Genomic DNA, 17,417 nt, shown 5'->3' with positions numbered 1-17,417 from the left:
TTTATGGGATCTCTCTGTACAGACTATGAGCAAACCTAGGGGGCTGTTCCTGCTGAATTGTGCTTAGTACAGGGGAATACCTATGCTGCCGTAGTTTTATGGGATCTCTTTGTACAGACTATGAGCAAACTTACGGGACGGTTCCTGCTAAATTGTGCTTAGTACAGGGTAATACCTATGCTGCCATAGTATCTCTGTTCTTATTTGAGGATTACAACACAAAAGACGGACTGTGAGAGATCATAAGAAAGGTAATGACCACTAAAATAAATTCCAGTTCAAATACAAATGGAAAGTAGAATACAAGAATGAGTGGCCCTAGAAGCGACCAATCATTTTTCTACTAGACTCTTCAGTATATGAAATATATAGGGATGCATCGAATCCAGGATTCGGTGCAGGATTTGGGCAGGATTCAGCCTTTTTCAGCAGGATTCAGATTCGGCATATGCAAATTAGGATTTGGATTCGGTTTGGTATTCGGCCGAATCTTTGCGAAGGATTTGGGGGTTCGGCATCCCTAGAAATATATAAGCTCACAGTCCATGGTTTGCTGAAAAGATAGACTAGGAATCCGGGGTGTCCAGAAAGTTTAGGGCTCCAGTTGGGTGTAATATATATTTATGAAAACAAGTCTTACTCCCAAAGTTTATAGGGGCCCTAAAATGAGTTTGCTGTGGGGCCCTGTATCTTCTAGTTTGAGCTGCTCAGATTCAGAGTCGTTTCCATTCTAGCGCAGCATTGATCAGTCCAAACTTCTCCAAAACTTTAATTACGGCCGACATTGCGGTGGTGTGACAATTGGAGTTTAGCGAGGATGAGTATGGGTAAAAGCCACACATGTTGACTAATATTTGGAAGCAGCTTCTCGGCAGAGGCCTTAGTGCTGGGGACACAAGCCATGGCTGAGGCTCATGCACAAAGCACTTTAATGAACTCCAGGCTTGGCACCGGGGCTGAAAATATGAAACAGCTTTGCTCAATATGGGAGAGAAATCTTTGATAAGCGGAAGGGGGGGGGTGTCGGTTCAATAGTCGGTGTGACATCTGTCAGGCTGCTGCCGTCTGAAGCCCCTTTATCTGGACCTGCACTAACAAAAGATCTCTGTTAATTGGCTGCTGGCAAGAAGATAAAAAGAAGGGTGCGCGTGCTCTGCCACTTCTCAGGTGCCTGTCTCCAGCACATTGTGCAAATATGTTGCTTTGGTCTCCCTCTCGCACGCCTACCAAGTACACACTCCCACCGTATGACACTTTAGCTCCCTCTTGTGTTGCTGATTGTAATAGCGTTTTGACCTGAGCCTTCTGAGGCTCACAGTAGCGGTATGGGATCCGTTATCCAGAAACCCGTTATCCAGAAAGCTCCGAAATATGGAATGGCCATCTCCCATAGACTCCATTTCATCCAAATATTCCACATTTTTAAAAATGATTTCCTTTTTCTCTGCAGTAATAAAACAGTAGCTTGTACTTGATCCAAACTAAGATATAATTAATCCTTATTGGAAGAAAAAACAGCCTATTGGGTTTATTTAATGTTTATATGATTTTATAGTAAACTTAAGGCATGAAGATCCAAATAACAGAAAGATCCATAATCTGTAAAAGCCCAGGTCTCAAGCATTCTGGATAACAGGTCCCATGCCTGTACTGGATATGGGGTTCTGTCTGGGTTACATTTTTGTATTGGTGCAGGTGCAATACTGGCATCAGATCAATTGATCCATAGAAGCCAATCAGCAGGCAGAGTGGACTGGGAAACAAATATCAGATTTTTTCCGTGTCCCGTATATCTACAGGAACTTCCATGTGCAGGAAACCTATAGCATGTTCCTCTTTGATCTGCCCCATGCCCTCGCTCATTGCCCAATTTCATTCTGCCAAAAGTGAGTGAAACTGGCACATCTCTGCCCCAATGTTCTTCCTAAACTCTGCCCCTGGTCTGGACTATAAAATACACTATCAGCAGAATTTTGCCTCAATTTACTAAGGCCATTGCTCCAGACCGAGTGCCCTGCACATTGCCCACTTACCCACCAGGGCTGCTGCTTTGGGGCCCCCAAACCCCTGGCCCTGCCAGTGACACCTCAGACCCCCCCATGCCACAACCCCCCTCTGGACAACCGGGGGCCGGAAGTGAGTTCAGGGAGCAGCGATAATAGCGGTTCTGGGCCGGCAGGGCCCACAAGGGCCTGGGGCCTTTTTTCTTGGTGTCCCACCAGCCCAGTCTGACCCTGGTTTGCAGTTTGACTTCATTATCCCTGAAAGGGTTAATGCCCTATTTATTATTTCAGGGAAGTAATGACAAAACAATTCAGTCTTATCTCCCCGCTCACTGCTGTGGGACTAGATGGCAGGAAGTGTCCTCTAAATGCACATCCTCTGCTTCTGCTATTTCATTCTCATAGATAAAGGCAGCCCAAACCCAAACAGTAAGAAGCCACATCTTATGTAACCCGTACTACTCCCAGCACCCCCTGGCGCAAACACAGCTGAGGTCATACACTAACATGGTGCCAGGGCTCAGTATTCTACACCAACCAATCAGCACTTAGTTTTAATAAGACTGGTGCAGATACAATGAAGAAAGCACATTTCTGATTGGTTGTTCCAGGGGACATATTGTAGCACTTGAAGAATCACCGCACTACACTATTACTGAATAATACAGATGTTAGAGAGGTGGGTGCCCTTAACGTTAACTTTTAATATGTTATAGAATGGCTCAAGTTTTCAATTGGTCTTCTTTTTTTTATAGTTTAAAGTCACTGACCCCAATTTAAAAACAAATGCTCTCTAAGGCTGCAAATTTATGGTTATTGACGCTTGTTTTTATTCTCCTATTCATATGCCAGTCTCTTATTCAAATAAGTGCGTGGTTGCTAGCGTAATTTGGATCTTAGCAGCCAGATGGTTAAAATTGCAAACTGGAGAGTTGCAGAATAAAATAACTCGAAAACCACAAATGATAAGAAATGAAAACCATCTTAAAACAGAATATTATTCTTTATGTCATACTAAAAGTTAATTTTAAAGGTGAACACCCCCTTTAAGCATAAACTGGATCTTTATGTCACACTAAAAGTTAATTTAAAGGTGAACTCCTAAAATCCTGGGCAAGGGAACATCGTTTCATTTGCATTGGGACCCTCTCAATACAAGAGATGGACAAGGTGCATATTTCCCCTTTGAGAGAAGAACTACAGTCAGGGCAGTCCTGTCCAGTGCAGGGTGCTCCGTATAGATTTTCAAGTTTTACCCCTAAAACTCAGACTGAAGGGACTGGGTGGATATTTCCCTATGAAGACTAGGCTAGCAATCCAGTACGGGCAGAGTGCTCATTAACTCTGACCAGCAATGCAGTGCAAGACACAAGCTGGGTATATATTTCCCCAAAAATCCAATGGAAGTGATGGGCTTAGTACCCATTACTAGTGATGAGCGAAATGTTTTAGCCAGGTTCACCGCAAAAAGACTCTCATAGACTCCAATGGGTGAAAAAATTGTTGTGTGTCAAAAAAAACGTTGCCACCCATTGACTTCAATGCATTTGCCATTTTGCCAATTTTAGGTGAAGCGAAATGGGTCAGAGTCACTCATCACTACCCATTATATCAGCCTGGCTACACCAAGAATGACTTACAAGGGAGTGAATGTCTGACTAGGGGGGGAGGTCCTGGCCCACCAGGGCTGCCATATCAGGGGTCTGAATCAGGCCGGACTGGCAATCTGAGGGGCTGCTGTAAGTTGACATAGACAGTCACTATTTATTGGGCTGGTGGGGGGCAGCTTGGGCCTCTGTGTACTTGGAATGCCAGGGCCTATTGTGAATCCCTGTCCAGACCTACCTGCATGCACCCGCTACAGGCCCCCGACTCCCGCACCGACAACTTCAGGGCCCCTCTTCGGCAGCTGCCAGCAAAACTGGCAGGCAGGTGAGGCAGGTGGGTGCAGATCTGGGTCAGCAGGGCCTACGATGGATGGGGCCCACCGGGATTTTTCCCGGTATACCGCCAGCCCAGTCCAACCATGGATAAGAGGAGTCAGCACTCAAGTAGGCACTCTACAGGAGAATATCCAGGCCTGGATTTGCCAGCTGGGCACCCCAAGGCTAGGTCTCCATTGGAAGGTGCATCTGCCCCTCAGACTCCTGCACGCTCACTTCTGCTCCTCCCAACCTCCTGTTTGCTCATGTATGCTCTTCCGATTTTTGGGACTTTGTAAAAAAATGTAGAAGCTTCTACTCCTTAATTTGTGTCATCCTAGACCAAGCCTTTGTTGCCTTACCACAAAATCTGGGCCTGAGAATATCAGAGGTGAGAACTTCACGGATGGACTATGTATTGTAATACCTTTTACTGTCTTTATTATAACAATTGAGGCTGGAGTGGTGGTGACGTTATGGAACTGTGTGGCCTCTTTAGTGTCTATCAGCCCTGTGGGAAGAGTCAATCAGTCTCAACTCAATCAGAATCTAATTGTCCTCCCATCAAGCTAAAAGGGTTACTGTAGTGTCTATGAGATAGAAGACTTGCTATAGAGAGACAGGGCTGGATAAAATCCAAAGATAATAAAGGAATAAGTCTAGTAGCTCAATGTGCCAGATTCAAGGGTGGAAGAATGAGAGTTTGCAGAATAATAGACAAATGGGACTCTCAGTATTATCCCTGTCTTTTTCCCCTGTGCAATGACATTGGTGCTAAATCTGTACAATTCCACATATATTTTCTCAGAATGCAGAATTATTTTTTTAGTAGAATTCCCCGACTGTTTGATCTGCCGCTAGGAGCAAGACTTATATAATACAGGCACAAAGCATGAGGGTTGTTGTTAATGTCGCACAAGTTGCCTCATTATGGGCTTTGCTGAACATTGTAATATGTAATGTAAGGGTTTCCTTGTTTTTGAGAATGTTTATCGATTATCACAATGTCAATTAGTTCGCTAGCGAATATTATATCGCTAAGCAAAGGTTAGCGTCAACACCCGTTTCGTTAAATATTTTGATGAAAAATACACTTTGTGATGGCGCAAAAGCCATTTGGTCACAAACTTTGAGAAGAAGTTTGTCAAAAAGGATACAAACATGGTCGCTAACATTCACAATGGTTTTTGTGATTGCCCTAACGAAGCATTTTACATTCCCCCGAGAGGATCTATTATCTTGAATGCTTGGGACCTGTTTTCTGGATAAGAGATCTTTCCATAATTTGGATCCCTATACCTTATCATCAATATATTTCGCAAAGGAAATCATTTAAACATTAAATAAATCCAATGGAATTGTCAGTGATGTGTTGTCCAAGGCCAGAACAGCCAAACCACCAGGGTTTTTAGTGGTGCCTGGCAACGAATCACCTCTTCTTTGGGCAAAAAATCTCCCCAAACTGCCTCCCCGCCGGGCAACTTTGGAAAATGAAGCGGTCCGAGTGCCATCCTGCCAGTGATTTAAATTGTAGCCAGCGGGGAGGCAGTTCGGGGATAATAGTCGCCTGGAGAAGAAGCGATTTGTTGTTGGGCGACTAAATCTCCTCGAATCATCTCGTCTGTCTCTGCCCTTAAAGGGATACTGTCATGGAAAATTTTTTTTTTTTCAAAATGAATTAGTTAATAGTACTGCTCCATTAAAATTCTGCACTGAAATCCATTTCTCAAAAGAGCAAACAGATTTTTTTATATTCAATTTTGAAATCTGACATGGGGCTAGACATATTGTCAATTTCCCAGCTGCCCCAAGTCATGTGACTTGTACTGTGATGAACTTCAGGCACTCTTTACTGCTGTACTGCTGTACTGCAAGTTTTTGTCCCCCCAGCAGCCAATTGGAAGGTAACCAGACAGCACACAACACCCTGAAAGAATAACAGTGACTGCAATATCACACAGCGCCATCTGTTGGTTATATGAAAGAATAACAGTGCACCCTCTGTTGGTTATATGAAAGATTAACAGTGACTGCAATATCACACAGCGCCATCTGTTGGTTATATGAAAGAATAACAGTGCACCCTCTGTTGGTTATATGAAAGAATAACAGTGACTGTGATATCACACAGCGCCCTCTGTTGGTTATATGAAGGATTAACAATGATGGCAATATCACACAGCGCCATCTGTTGGTTATACTAAAGATTAACAGTGATGGCAATATCACACAGCACCCTCTGCACATGGTAGTGGGACAGTGGGACAATGCACACAGTAATCCGTTTGGCGATTCTCTGTCACCATCAACTTTGCAAAGAAGTCCGGTTGATTGCTGGGGGGATCGCTTTGGCGGAATGTGCGCTGCTGGGAGACAGGGCTGTAGTTGTGTCTAGGCTTATACCCGAGTCAATAAGTTTTCCCAGTTTTCATAGGTAAAATTAGGTACCTCGGCTTATACTCGGGTCGGCTTATACTCGAGTATATATGGTAAGTGTCACAGGAGGAAAACTTGCACATCTCTTGAGGACACACACCCCCTGTATTGCTAAGCTTTGCCCCTTCAGCTTCTTTAATTGAAAGGTAAAACCTTCACATTTTCAAGTTAAGGGAGAACAATAAGGGTACTAGGTACACTGTATCTATTATCCAGAAACCTGTTATCCAGAAAGCTCTGAATTACGGAACTGCTGTCTCCCATAGACTTCATTTTATCCAAATGATACAAATTTAAAAAATGAATTTCCTTTTTCTCTGTAATAATAAAACAGTAGCTTGTACTTGATCCAAAATAAGATATAATTAATCCTTATTGGAAGCGAAATCAGCCGATTTGGATTTATTTAATCTTTACATCATTTTCCAGTAGACCTAAGCAATGAAGATCCAAATTACGGAAAGATCCATTATCTGAAAAAACCCAGGTCCCGGGCATTCTGAATAACAGGTCCCGTACCTGTAGTATTTTGATGATGTTCACATACCTAATGTGCCAAAAAGAGGACATTTTGTGCAGATAAAAAGGAGCAAATATAACATGGGTATCAGCCCCAATATACTGTACAATAAATATGGAATGGAATTTTTCCAGATAAGGAATCTTTTCATAATGTGAATCTTCATACCTTAAGTCTAGTAGACAAGTATTCAAACATTAAATAAACCTAATAGGCTGTTTCTGGAGGCAAGTTTTGGTTGCATAAAAACCAGGTGAACCTCCTGTAGGCTGTCAGTCCAAATAGTCAATGACAGCCCTTTTTTGGCACCTCCAGGGATCTATATTCATGCTTGGAACGCTCCCCGACACTTTTTACATTTAAAGGAGAAGGAAAGGCTTTGTGCACTTGGGGGTGCCAAATGTTAGGCACCCCAAAGTGATTGTATTGACTTACCTGAAACCCTGGGCTGGTGCTCCTATCAGCAGAAAACCGCACCAGCCCAGGGTTATACCAGTAAGCACCACGGAGAGATCCTCTTCCTGCTTCTTCTATCTTCAAATTTCCCAGGGCAAACGCATGCACAGTTGAAATAGCCGACTTTTTAGTTAAAGTTCGGCCTTTCGTTCTTCTGCGCATGTGCAGCCGTGCGAAGAAATCGCAAGACGGAAGAGAACATTTGGCACCCCCAAGTGCACAAAGCCTTTCCTTCTCCTTTAAATGTGGCTCATGGGTATAAACACTTGGAGACCCCTGTTTTAGGGTGTCTAAGCTTCTCAGTTCCTCAGGTTTATACAGGGTAAGAAAAAACATGACTTTGCATGTAGAGTTTAGATATGCAAAAATGTGGGCTTCCGGCTATTTCCTAACTACAGCATTACAGTTTTTCAGGTGTTGTGGGGAGGTGGGTTGCTGTGAATTATAAATCTGCAATTTCAGGGTGACCAGTTGTGGACCCCTAATGGACAACATTCGTCCAAAGTTACTTTCCGTGTATGTATAATATTGACCTTCCATTGTGACACCATTTGACCAAAACTGGAAGTGAAATTGCTTATCAAAATCCCCCTCTGCCACTCTATTTATTGCCCTGTTGTTGTTGGACCATCTCTGCGCCCTGTAGACGTTTTTACAAATATCTTCAAAATAAAAACATAACATTTTGTGCTGTAGCGATTAACAATACCATAAAAAAAAAAGAAAATTCAATCCTCAAGGGACGCGCTACAATGAACCCAGACAAAAACATTTCTGGCCAGCTATTCCTGACATCTGTATCCTGCCTGAACTTTTGCATATCATTTATACGCTACACGCTGTCACACCTGCCCATGCAGACTTGGACATTTGACACTTGGAAAAAAAATTATATATATATATCTCCTAGCACGTATCATCCAGAAAAACACCATTGTTTTTAAGTTCTCTTATCTCGCTGCTCCCAAATATCCTGTTGCTTCGAGCAAGTGAGGCCAGGACCAATAGAATTCTCTTCCTGCCACTGGCTGACTTCATTTCCCAGCCTTAGCACAATCTCATCCGCTCCAAACAACCCCATCAAATCTACTTTCTGCTCAGAGCGAAGCTATAATTATTATTTTTTTTTTTTTACCAATAATAATCCAATTATAAAACTGTTTGGGAAGATGGCTAGCACCATTAAGGTAAGATACCTTTTTGTTTTTGTTTTCTCTTCTTCATGTTCACTATTTTTGAAATTAAAAATTCATTTTTATCAAAGACAGATAAGTCTGGTTCGGGCAACACCCCCAACTGCCACAATAGCAGGCAACAAGATTTCCTCTGCCGTGCCTAGTAAATTTCCTTTTTCCTATCCCAACCATCCGCAAGCTTTAAAAACTTCAATCTCTGCAAAACTGTATATTTTTAAAATTTCAGCTTGAATAGTGTGGACCCGCCGTGCAATTTTTCTATCATTTTTTTCCCTTTTCACTTAAAACGTTTTGAATTTTTTTGGTTTTGATACAGACATTCGTGTCTGTTTTTTTCTTCAGATGGTTGGACATTGGAATGACTTTTCTATCATAAACAAAACAAGCTTATGGTGCATTTATTTTGCCATGGGGTTTTTGGAAGCGACAATTTTCCAAGAGACTGTTCTTCCCTAATTCAGTTTGCATATTTGGATTTAATGAAAGATTTAATATAATAAGAGTTTTGTTTTTACCTTCCTTATGGGATGTAGTTGAACGTTGTTCAATTGTTTGAAAAGTACGTTTATGCAAGCTGAATGGTGAATGTATTCATTTGTGGTTTTACGCTAAGATTTCCATAAATTTTAGTTTTTGTTGGTTAATTGTCAATCATTCTTCGGAATATTTCTTGCCTAAGGTTTATTGTTGACTACATTAATTAATAGCAACTATGAAGTTTTAAAGGTAACTAGTTTTTAATTTTTTTGGACCTTCATTTTTATGAATGTGGAATTGTACAGGTATGGGATAGGTTATCCGGAAACCCGTTATCCAGAAAGCTCCAAATTCCACAAAGGCCGTATCCCATAGACTCTGTTATAATCAAATAATCTACATTTTTTAAAATGATTTCCTTTTTCTTTATACTAATAAAACAGTAGCTTGTTCTTGATCCAAACTAGGAGATAATTAATCCCAATTGGAAGCAAAACCAGCCTATTGGATTTATTTAATGTTTATATGAATTTCTAGTAGACTTAAGGTTTGAAGATCCATATTATGGAAAGATCCGTTATCCGGAACCCAAGGTCCGAGCATACTGGATAACAGGTCCAATACCTGTATATATATGTCGATAAAAAAATATAACATTTGGACCGATCATTCATAACAGATCTTTTAGGTGAGTGCATTGGTTTGGATTATACACAATACTACCAATACTAACCCTTTTATGTTTATCAAAAGAAATAATATAATAATGATGTAATTATACTGCTTATTAGCATAATGCAAATTGCCATATCAATAGTAAAATATTAAAGGGGGTTCAGCCAAAATACTGTTAAATTGCCTAGGATCTAAGCAAAAAAAAAAAGTAAATTATTTAGTTCTTTTGAAACTGCTTATGGTAAATACCTTGTAACAGATACAGGTGTGGGATCAATCCTCCTAAATTACGGGAAGGCCATCGCCCATAGATTCCATTTAAAACAAATAAATCTAAAATTGTTAAAAATGATTTCCTTTTTCTCTGTAGTAATAAAACAGTATCTTGTACTTGACCCCAACTAAGATATAATTAATCCTTATTGGAAGCAAAACCAGCCTATTGGGTTTATTTATTGTTTACATGATTTTCTAGTAGACTTAAGTTATGTAGATCCAAATTACAGAAAGATCCATTATCCAGAAGGCCCCATGTCCAGAGAATTCGGGATAACAGGTCTCATACCTGTAGTAGTCTCAATGTTAGAAAAATATATTAAATTAAAGAGGAAAAATATAATAAAAAATGTCAAAATATTTTTAATAAAGTATCATTTGAAAATACATAAAAATATACTAAAAAAGTGAAGAAGAAAACATATTTTTTTCATTTTTTTAAAAGTATTTATTGTTTAATAATGATTTAAAAATACATAAAACAAGAATTTAAGCAAGCTGATTTGTTTTAGAAGCAAAGTGTTTCTGTGGAACAATGAAGCCGTCCAACAAAATATTTATATCGGCTCTGCACGTCTGTTCTGTCTTGATAAGGATTATTATTGTTGTTTCATATGGTAACAAAAGCTTGTGGAGAAATGATGCATTGAAACAGAGATATATTAAATAACTCAGAGCTGCGGGGTTTTTTTGGGGGGTGGGGGAATGTTTAAAAAATATACAGTATGGCATAAATCTAAAAGTGGGACAATAAAAGGATACAGGTTATACAGGTATGGGAGATGTTATCCAGAATGCTTGGGACCTTGGGTTTTCTGGATAACGGATCTTTCTGTAATTTGGATCTTCATGCCTTAAGTCTACTAGAAAATCATGTAAATATTAAATAAACCCAATAGGCTGGTTTTGCCTCCAATAAGGATTAATTATATCTTAGTTGGGATCAAGTACAAGCTACTGTTTTATTATTACAGAGAAAAAGGAAAATAATTTTTTAAAATTTGGATTTAGTGATGGGCGAATTTCTCCCATATTCGCGAAGTTCACAAAACTAAACTAAAATTTTGGCGCCCGGGTCAATTCACGTAAATTTTTACGCCACCGTTAAAGTCAATGGGTGTCCGAATAGTGTTGATGTGCGCTGGTTTTGACATGACAGGTTTCCAAATTTTTTTGATCGCATTTTTGAGGGAGTTTTGCGAATTTATTCGCCGGTGGTGAAACGGGGATAAGCCGCGAATTTGCGCCTGCTGAGTTTATTCGCCCATCACTATTTGGATTATTTGGTTAAAATGGAGTCTATGAGAGAGAGCCTTTCTGTAATTGGAGTTTTAGGTTTCCAGATACCTGTACTGCTAATGCTTAGTTAGCACTGTAAATCAAGTACAAGCCTAGGATCTATTATACAGAATGCTTGGGACCTGTGTTTTTCCAGATAAGGGATCTTTCTTTAATTTGGATCTCTATAACTTAAGACTGCCAGAAATCCTTTAAACATTAAATAAACCCAATAGGATTGTTTTCCCACCAATATGGATGCATGCAGCTTAGTTACCATCAAGTACAAGGTGCGGTTTTATTATTACAGTGAAAAAGGATTTTTTTTTACAAATATGAATTTTTTGATTAAACTGGAGTATTTGTGAAATGTTCTTCCTATTATTTGGAGCTTTCTGGAAAATGGTTTCCCAGATAAGGGATCCCATACCTGTATACCAAACCATTCCGTTCTTCCAGTTGGATTGATACTTTTTGCCCTAAAGTCTTTGGGAAGTCAACATTCCGAAGTTGTGGAGCAATATTGAGTTGGTGTAACTATTGCATTATGTGGTTTCAAATGAGTCCTATTAATATTTGACCAACAGCCAGAACTAAGGCTATTTCTTGCTTTCTCACTTCTGTCTTTCCCCTGCCTTGTCATCTATGAGTTTGAAAGCATATAAGAGTCTATAGTCTTCTGTGTTCTTACCCAGAATTAGCCCTGCATTGATCACTGGTATCATATATTCCTCTATATCATAAATAGTTAGCTCCTTGGCAGCTTCCATGATATTATCCAACGTGTTGACTATCCATATATAACGTAACTCCTGTAGATTGCCAGGTCCTCCAGCGAGGCCTTCTAGCTGTCTTCTGAAACAGTTTGCTAAGTACAGGTTTTCTCCTGCAGTAACCAACCTTTAATAAAGAATGCATATGGCTAAAATTCTAAAGGATCCCTTATTAAAAGTTATTGTTACTCTAAATTATTCCTTATAATTAAATCAAAAAAATGCAGCTCAATCCCTTTTTATTGGGTGCACGTGGGTACGGCTTGATATACAAATTAATAGAAATTTACCCCAGCACTCCAACATATAGCCCCCTGGGAAACCTATTTTTGCACAACTGAACTGTAACTAACACAAAAAGAGACACTTTTAGTTACAAAGTTTGTACAAAGCATGCATAAGCTGACGCGCCCCGTCAAGGCAGTGTCCGTGCGTCAGTCCTATCCTAAGTGACTTAGGATAGGACTGACGCACGGACACTGCCTTGACGGGGCGCGTCAGCTTATGCATGCTTTGTACAAACTTTGTAACTAAAAGTGTCTCTTTTTGTGTTAGTTACAGTTCAGTTGTGCAAAAATAGGTTTCCCAGGGGGCTATATGTTGGAGTGCTGGGGTAAATTTCTATTAATCTAAATTATTCCTTGTTTCTTGATATCTCTAAAACTAACTCTACTAGATTCTTCTAGGCTTCTTCTAGAACTTCTTACAAACCACTTGTGACTAATGATATGTTTTCCAAAATAAGATTCTTTTCAGGTGCCAAATGTGTGTGTATCCTGATATACTTCTGCTGTTTTCTTGCTATACAGCAGCTCTTGCCCTGGTCATATATTGTATCATCTAGAAGGGATAAGGGCCACAATATTGCGCAGCACAAACCAACCCTTTTTTCTGTTAGGCAGATGTTGCATTTCTAATGTGCTAACTCATGTGCAAGTGACATTTTGAGGTTTGTGGTTATTACATAGCTTTATTATGTGTCAGACATTCCTATATGACTGAGTGTTGTAACTGACACACACAGTAACCACTGATATAGGTGGGGGGGGGCTCACCGTGAATGGGTCGGTTTATGGAAGAAGGTTCCTTATTTAAACTTGTTTAATGCATAACTTAACATAAACAGAAATTACACAATTTGCATCTACTGTACGTACAGTTTTTGGTCAACACATTTTGTAATCGCATAATTACATGTATTTCTGTAATATTTTGTTTACACTTTATATTTTGTTTGTATACAATTGAAGCTGTAATTTGTAACCATAATGCAAACTTTTAGTTCCAATGATGCTCACATTGCTCAGGGCACAAATAAGTACACAACCCAAATCTCCCCCTAACTGACCTTCAGGCTGGGCCCCCTTAGCTCATAACAAGGTTACAGATATATATAGAAACATTGGGGTAACAGTCACCCTGCTATAGTTCCGGGGGTACCCAGGGCACAAATAAGCACTCACCCCAAATCTCCCCATAACTGACCTTCAGGCTGGGTCCCCTTAGCTCATAACAAGGTTACAGATATATATAGAAACATTGGGGTAACAGTCACTCTGCTATAGTTCCAGGGGTATCCAGGACACAAATGACACTCACCCCAAATCTTCCCCTAAGTGTTCTTCAGACTGGGTCCCCTTTGCTCATAACAAAGTTACAGATATATAGAAACATTGGGGTAACAGTCACCCTGCTATAGTTCCAGGGGTACCCAGGGCACGAATAAGCACTCAACCCACATAAAATTACATACTTATCTCTTATGAGATGCTAAAAACCTATTCCACAATTACAATAAGAAATATGGCTATGATTCCACTAAACCTCTATTACCTGCTGGTGATGTTACCAGATAAGGCTTCAGCCCTACCTGCACCTTCCTTCGATCCTGCCTAACTTGCCTAACTGTCTGTCTCAGTCCCAGGCCCAGCTAGTCTATTGTGTCACTTTCCCCTGCTGCAGGTGCACCCTATTACTAGTAATAATACGCTGTGTAAATATGCTAGCATCATGTGCCATTGCCTAAGCTTTAAACCGCTAGCGTATTTACATGGCGGCTTTTTTTTTTTTTTTTTTTTAAATGTGTCGAAATATGACCCTGCCCTGGAAGGGGGCTCTGTGCAAAGTGTAGCCAAGGGGCCTCACATGTCCTTAATCCGCCACTGGGCGAATATGTCTGCTGCCTATATTGCACCAAAGTGCTGCCACAGCATAAACCTAATGATAAAATGCCTGCAGACAGATACTTCCTTTGTTAATTTCCCATAGAGATAACTCGCCAAACAGGGAGGGCCAATTAAGGAAATACTCCCAATAGCAACTTCCTGTTGAATAGTTTTCTGTTCATGATCTACTTTAAAGGTAGCACAACCGTATCATCCAATGCGATTGGAAGGGAACAAAGTCAGCATCAAACAGGGGTGTTTATGTGAACTCTGCCATTGTTTTTCTATTTTACAATGCATTTTTTTTAATGGGAATCACAAACACTCGGCCACTTCCTTTAGAAGGGACCAACAACCCCTTTCCCAAAGTCATCCAACTTGAATCAGGATGTTCAAGGTCTTTTGCCTATCAACATCCAGCATGTTCTGGCACACATCCCAACACAAAATGCTGAAACACAATGAAATGAAACAGGGCATTGTAGGTGATCATAGACCTTGAGCACAGTTCTCATGTTGGTTCCCAATCACAGATCTGTGAAGTTGCATGTGCTGTTTTTCTGCACGCTAGGGAAGCACTTCTACTTCTATATTACCATAAGATTGTTACTGTGGTTTCTATATATCTTACCTGTCCAGCTCTTATATGGCCATCTTTACAGCCCTCTATCCAACAGAAAAATTAAGTCTGACTGAATCGACGTCTGGCTGATTTCTGGCAAGATATCGATTGGGTAGGCCTGTCAGAGGGCCCTATACACGGGCATATAAAATGCTGAATCGGTCTAAAGGGCCTGAATCGGTAGCTTAAATGTGTATTGACAGCTTAAGAGTATTAAAGAGAATTGAAGTAGATGTCCTGGAAACCTATGCAGACATTAATGAAGACATGGGTGAGAGCAGGTGGTGTCTAGTAGAAAAGTTTAGAGATGGGTTTCTGCAAGGCCGTTCAGTAGAAGTTTGCAGTAGTCTAGGTGGGATAACGGCATGGATAAGTGTTTTAGTAGTTGCTTGGAAGAGAAAGTAGGTCATGGTAGTGGTAACTACTTTTTAAATATTTTTTTTTTGCTTTACACACATCATTATAATGATACAGTGTAGGCTTTCACCATGGGGTTTCATATCAGGTTGACTATGTTGCTGGTAGAGTCCACTTGGTCCCTAACGTTTTCTGCAGGGCTCAGATGTTTCCAAAACATTTTATCAATGTTAATCAGTAATCCACGTGTAATTTATAAATTACAGCATTAAACTTGCATATACTTTAGGCCTATTTCAGGGCATTTCTATTTTTCACCATAATCTGTCATCTTAGTCAATGGTTACAGTTAGTGATGGGCGAATTTATTCGCCAGGCGCGAATTCGCGGCGAATTTGCTCGATTCGCGTCCAGCGAATAAATTCGCGAAACGCCCGCGAAAATTCGCCGAAAAAATTCGCCGGCGTAAAAAAATTTTTTTTCGAAAAATGGACGCCGGCGTCGAAAAACGGGCACCGGCGTCGAAAAACGGGCGCCGGCGTCGAAAAAACGGGCGCCGGCGTCAAAAACGAGACGCCGGCGCCGTTTCGCGAATTTTTCGCCGTTTCGCGAATTTCGCGCGAAATTCGCGAATTTTTCGGCGAAGCGAAACGCCGCAAATTCGCCCATCACTAGTTACAGTGCAAAGAAGACATGCCCCTATAGCTTGATATGTATGATATAAGCTACTTCTGTAGATGAAAGTACAGTAACTTTCCAAATCATTCCTTTTTCTCTGCTCCTCTTGTTCCAACTCCCATGCCTATGCCTTTTTAACTAGGATACCTCTTTCCTTCTCATTCATTAATAAACACGGGTAAAGGTGTTGGGTAGTAATTTCCAAAGCATTATTATCAAGCCACAATTTTCAAACAAGTGATCTGTAAATTGTCCCTGCTTGTTAGACACTATATGGTACTAGAGTTGGTGCAGTCTTTGTGACCATCTTAAACTACTTATTAAAGGAGAACAAAACCTCAGTTAATCGAAAAAACCCTTCCCTCTATTGGCCCCCTTCCCTACTTTCTGCCTCCATAGTACCTTACTTGAAAAAGTGTCCCTGGCATTAATGTTAGCATATTCATGCAGAGTAGCCCAACGGAACTCTTGGGTGCCATCTTTAGTATCTACGGATTCCTTGGAGAAGTGAGCACCGAGCCCAAGATTGCAAAAGGAAAAGAAGAGGATCTGAAGATACTGAAGAGCTCTGCTGTGCTACACTGCATGCATATGTCAATGTTAATGCCAGAGATGCTTTTTCAAGTAAGGTACTATGGAGGCAGAAAGTAGGGAAGGGGGCCAATGGAGGGAAGGGTTTTTTCGATTAACTGAGGTTTTGTTCTCCTTTAATGAGAACTAACGGGGGTTTAGTTCTGCTTTAAAGAACTGCTAGGGGAAATCTAATACATGTTTGCTGACCAGATTAGGCGCTATGGGTTTATGGACCTAGTGGGTCTCTAGAAGACATTTCACTACTCATCTGAGCAGCTTCTTTAGTTCAACTGAAGGAATAAGTAGTTAAACATCTTCAATGATTACTCAGCAAGTCCAGTTGCTTCTACTAGATATAGACCTGGCACAGAATTTGCAATTATTATTACAGTTTAAGCAGGGAGTTCAGTTTTTGTTACTGCAGGTGAACTCAATGGGCTGTTATCACAGAGGTTCACATGGAAGTGGACATTAAAATGGCCTTCATCACCCTTGAGCTTTGTGTTTAGAATCAGATGCCCCATCTATATTTCCAGATATCCTGCTTTCTACAACTCATGGAATATCTGAAGTCATGTGAGCCTTCAGCTAAGAAGAAAAACAGTTTCAGTTGCACAAATAATGTATAAATAGTCTGCTATCTGTGGCTTTTTGGAAGCAAAAAGATGTTCAGTAAGTGATAATGGCATCTGGATAATCTTACGGTGGTCTGTGCGGTTGGGGGTTGCTCCACAAGCCTTCAGCCTGGCTTGGACCCAATCCCTATTTGGCTCGGAGCTCTCTAATATATTTAACTTGGAAGACTTTGTTGGAATTAGGGTTAGAGAAATAACCAATTGTGAGCCTCCGTCTCAAATATTTATATTCCATTATCTTAAGTGTGCAGGCTGTAGATTTTTTTGTTCTGCCCTAGTGCGTTCAGGGCTTCAGAACCGGCTTTTTCTCCAATTTGCTGAAACATGCAGTGAGATTAGTTTCACACCCTGTATTTCTTTCCATGGGTAGTGATT

General features: G+C 40.5%; 1 protein-coding gene across 2 annotated transcripts in view; it reads left to right on the top strand.

Moving 5' to 3' along the window:
* Positions 1-17,417, top strand: part of MGC80765 (protein) — a 136,659-nt gene that overhangs the window by 68,416 nt on the left and 50,826 nt on the right. Inside the window, exon 1 of one of the 2 annotated variants that reach the window (XM_041583114.1) lies at positions 8,416-8,524. The exons of the other annotated variant lie outside the window; for it this stretch is intronic. Within the exon in view, the coding sequence (XP_041439048.1) occupies positions 8,507-8,524 (18 nt within the window). The 5' untranslated portion in view covers positions 8,416-8,506. Of the gene's footprint in view, positions 1-8,415; positions 8,525-17,417 lie in introns of those variants that run through there. 2 annotated transcript variants of the gene reach the window in all.

The sequence above is a fragment of the Xenopus laevis genome, chromosome 2S (genome assembly GCF_017654675.1).
Source record: "Xenopus laevis strain J_2021 chromosome 2S, Xenopus_laevis_v10.1, whole genome shotgun sequence".
NCBI lineage: Eukaryota > Metazoa > Chordata > Amphibia > Anura > Pipidae > Xenopus > Xenopus laevis.
Note: the sequence above shows the minus strand (reverse complement) of the source record. Positions and strands in the feature narration are given on the sequence as shown.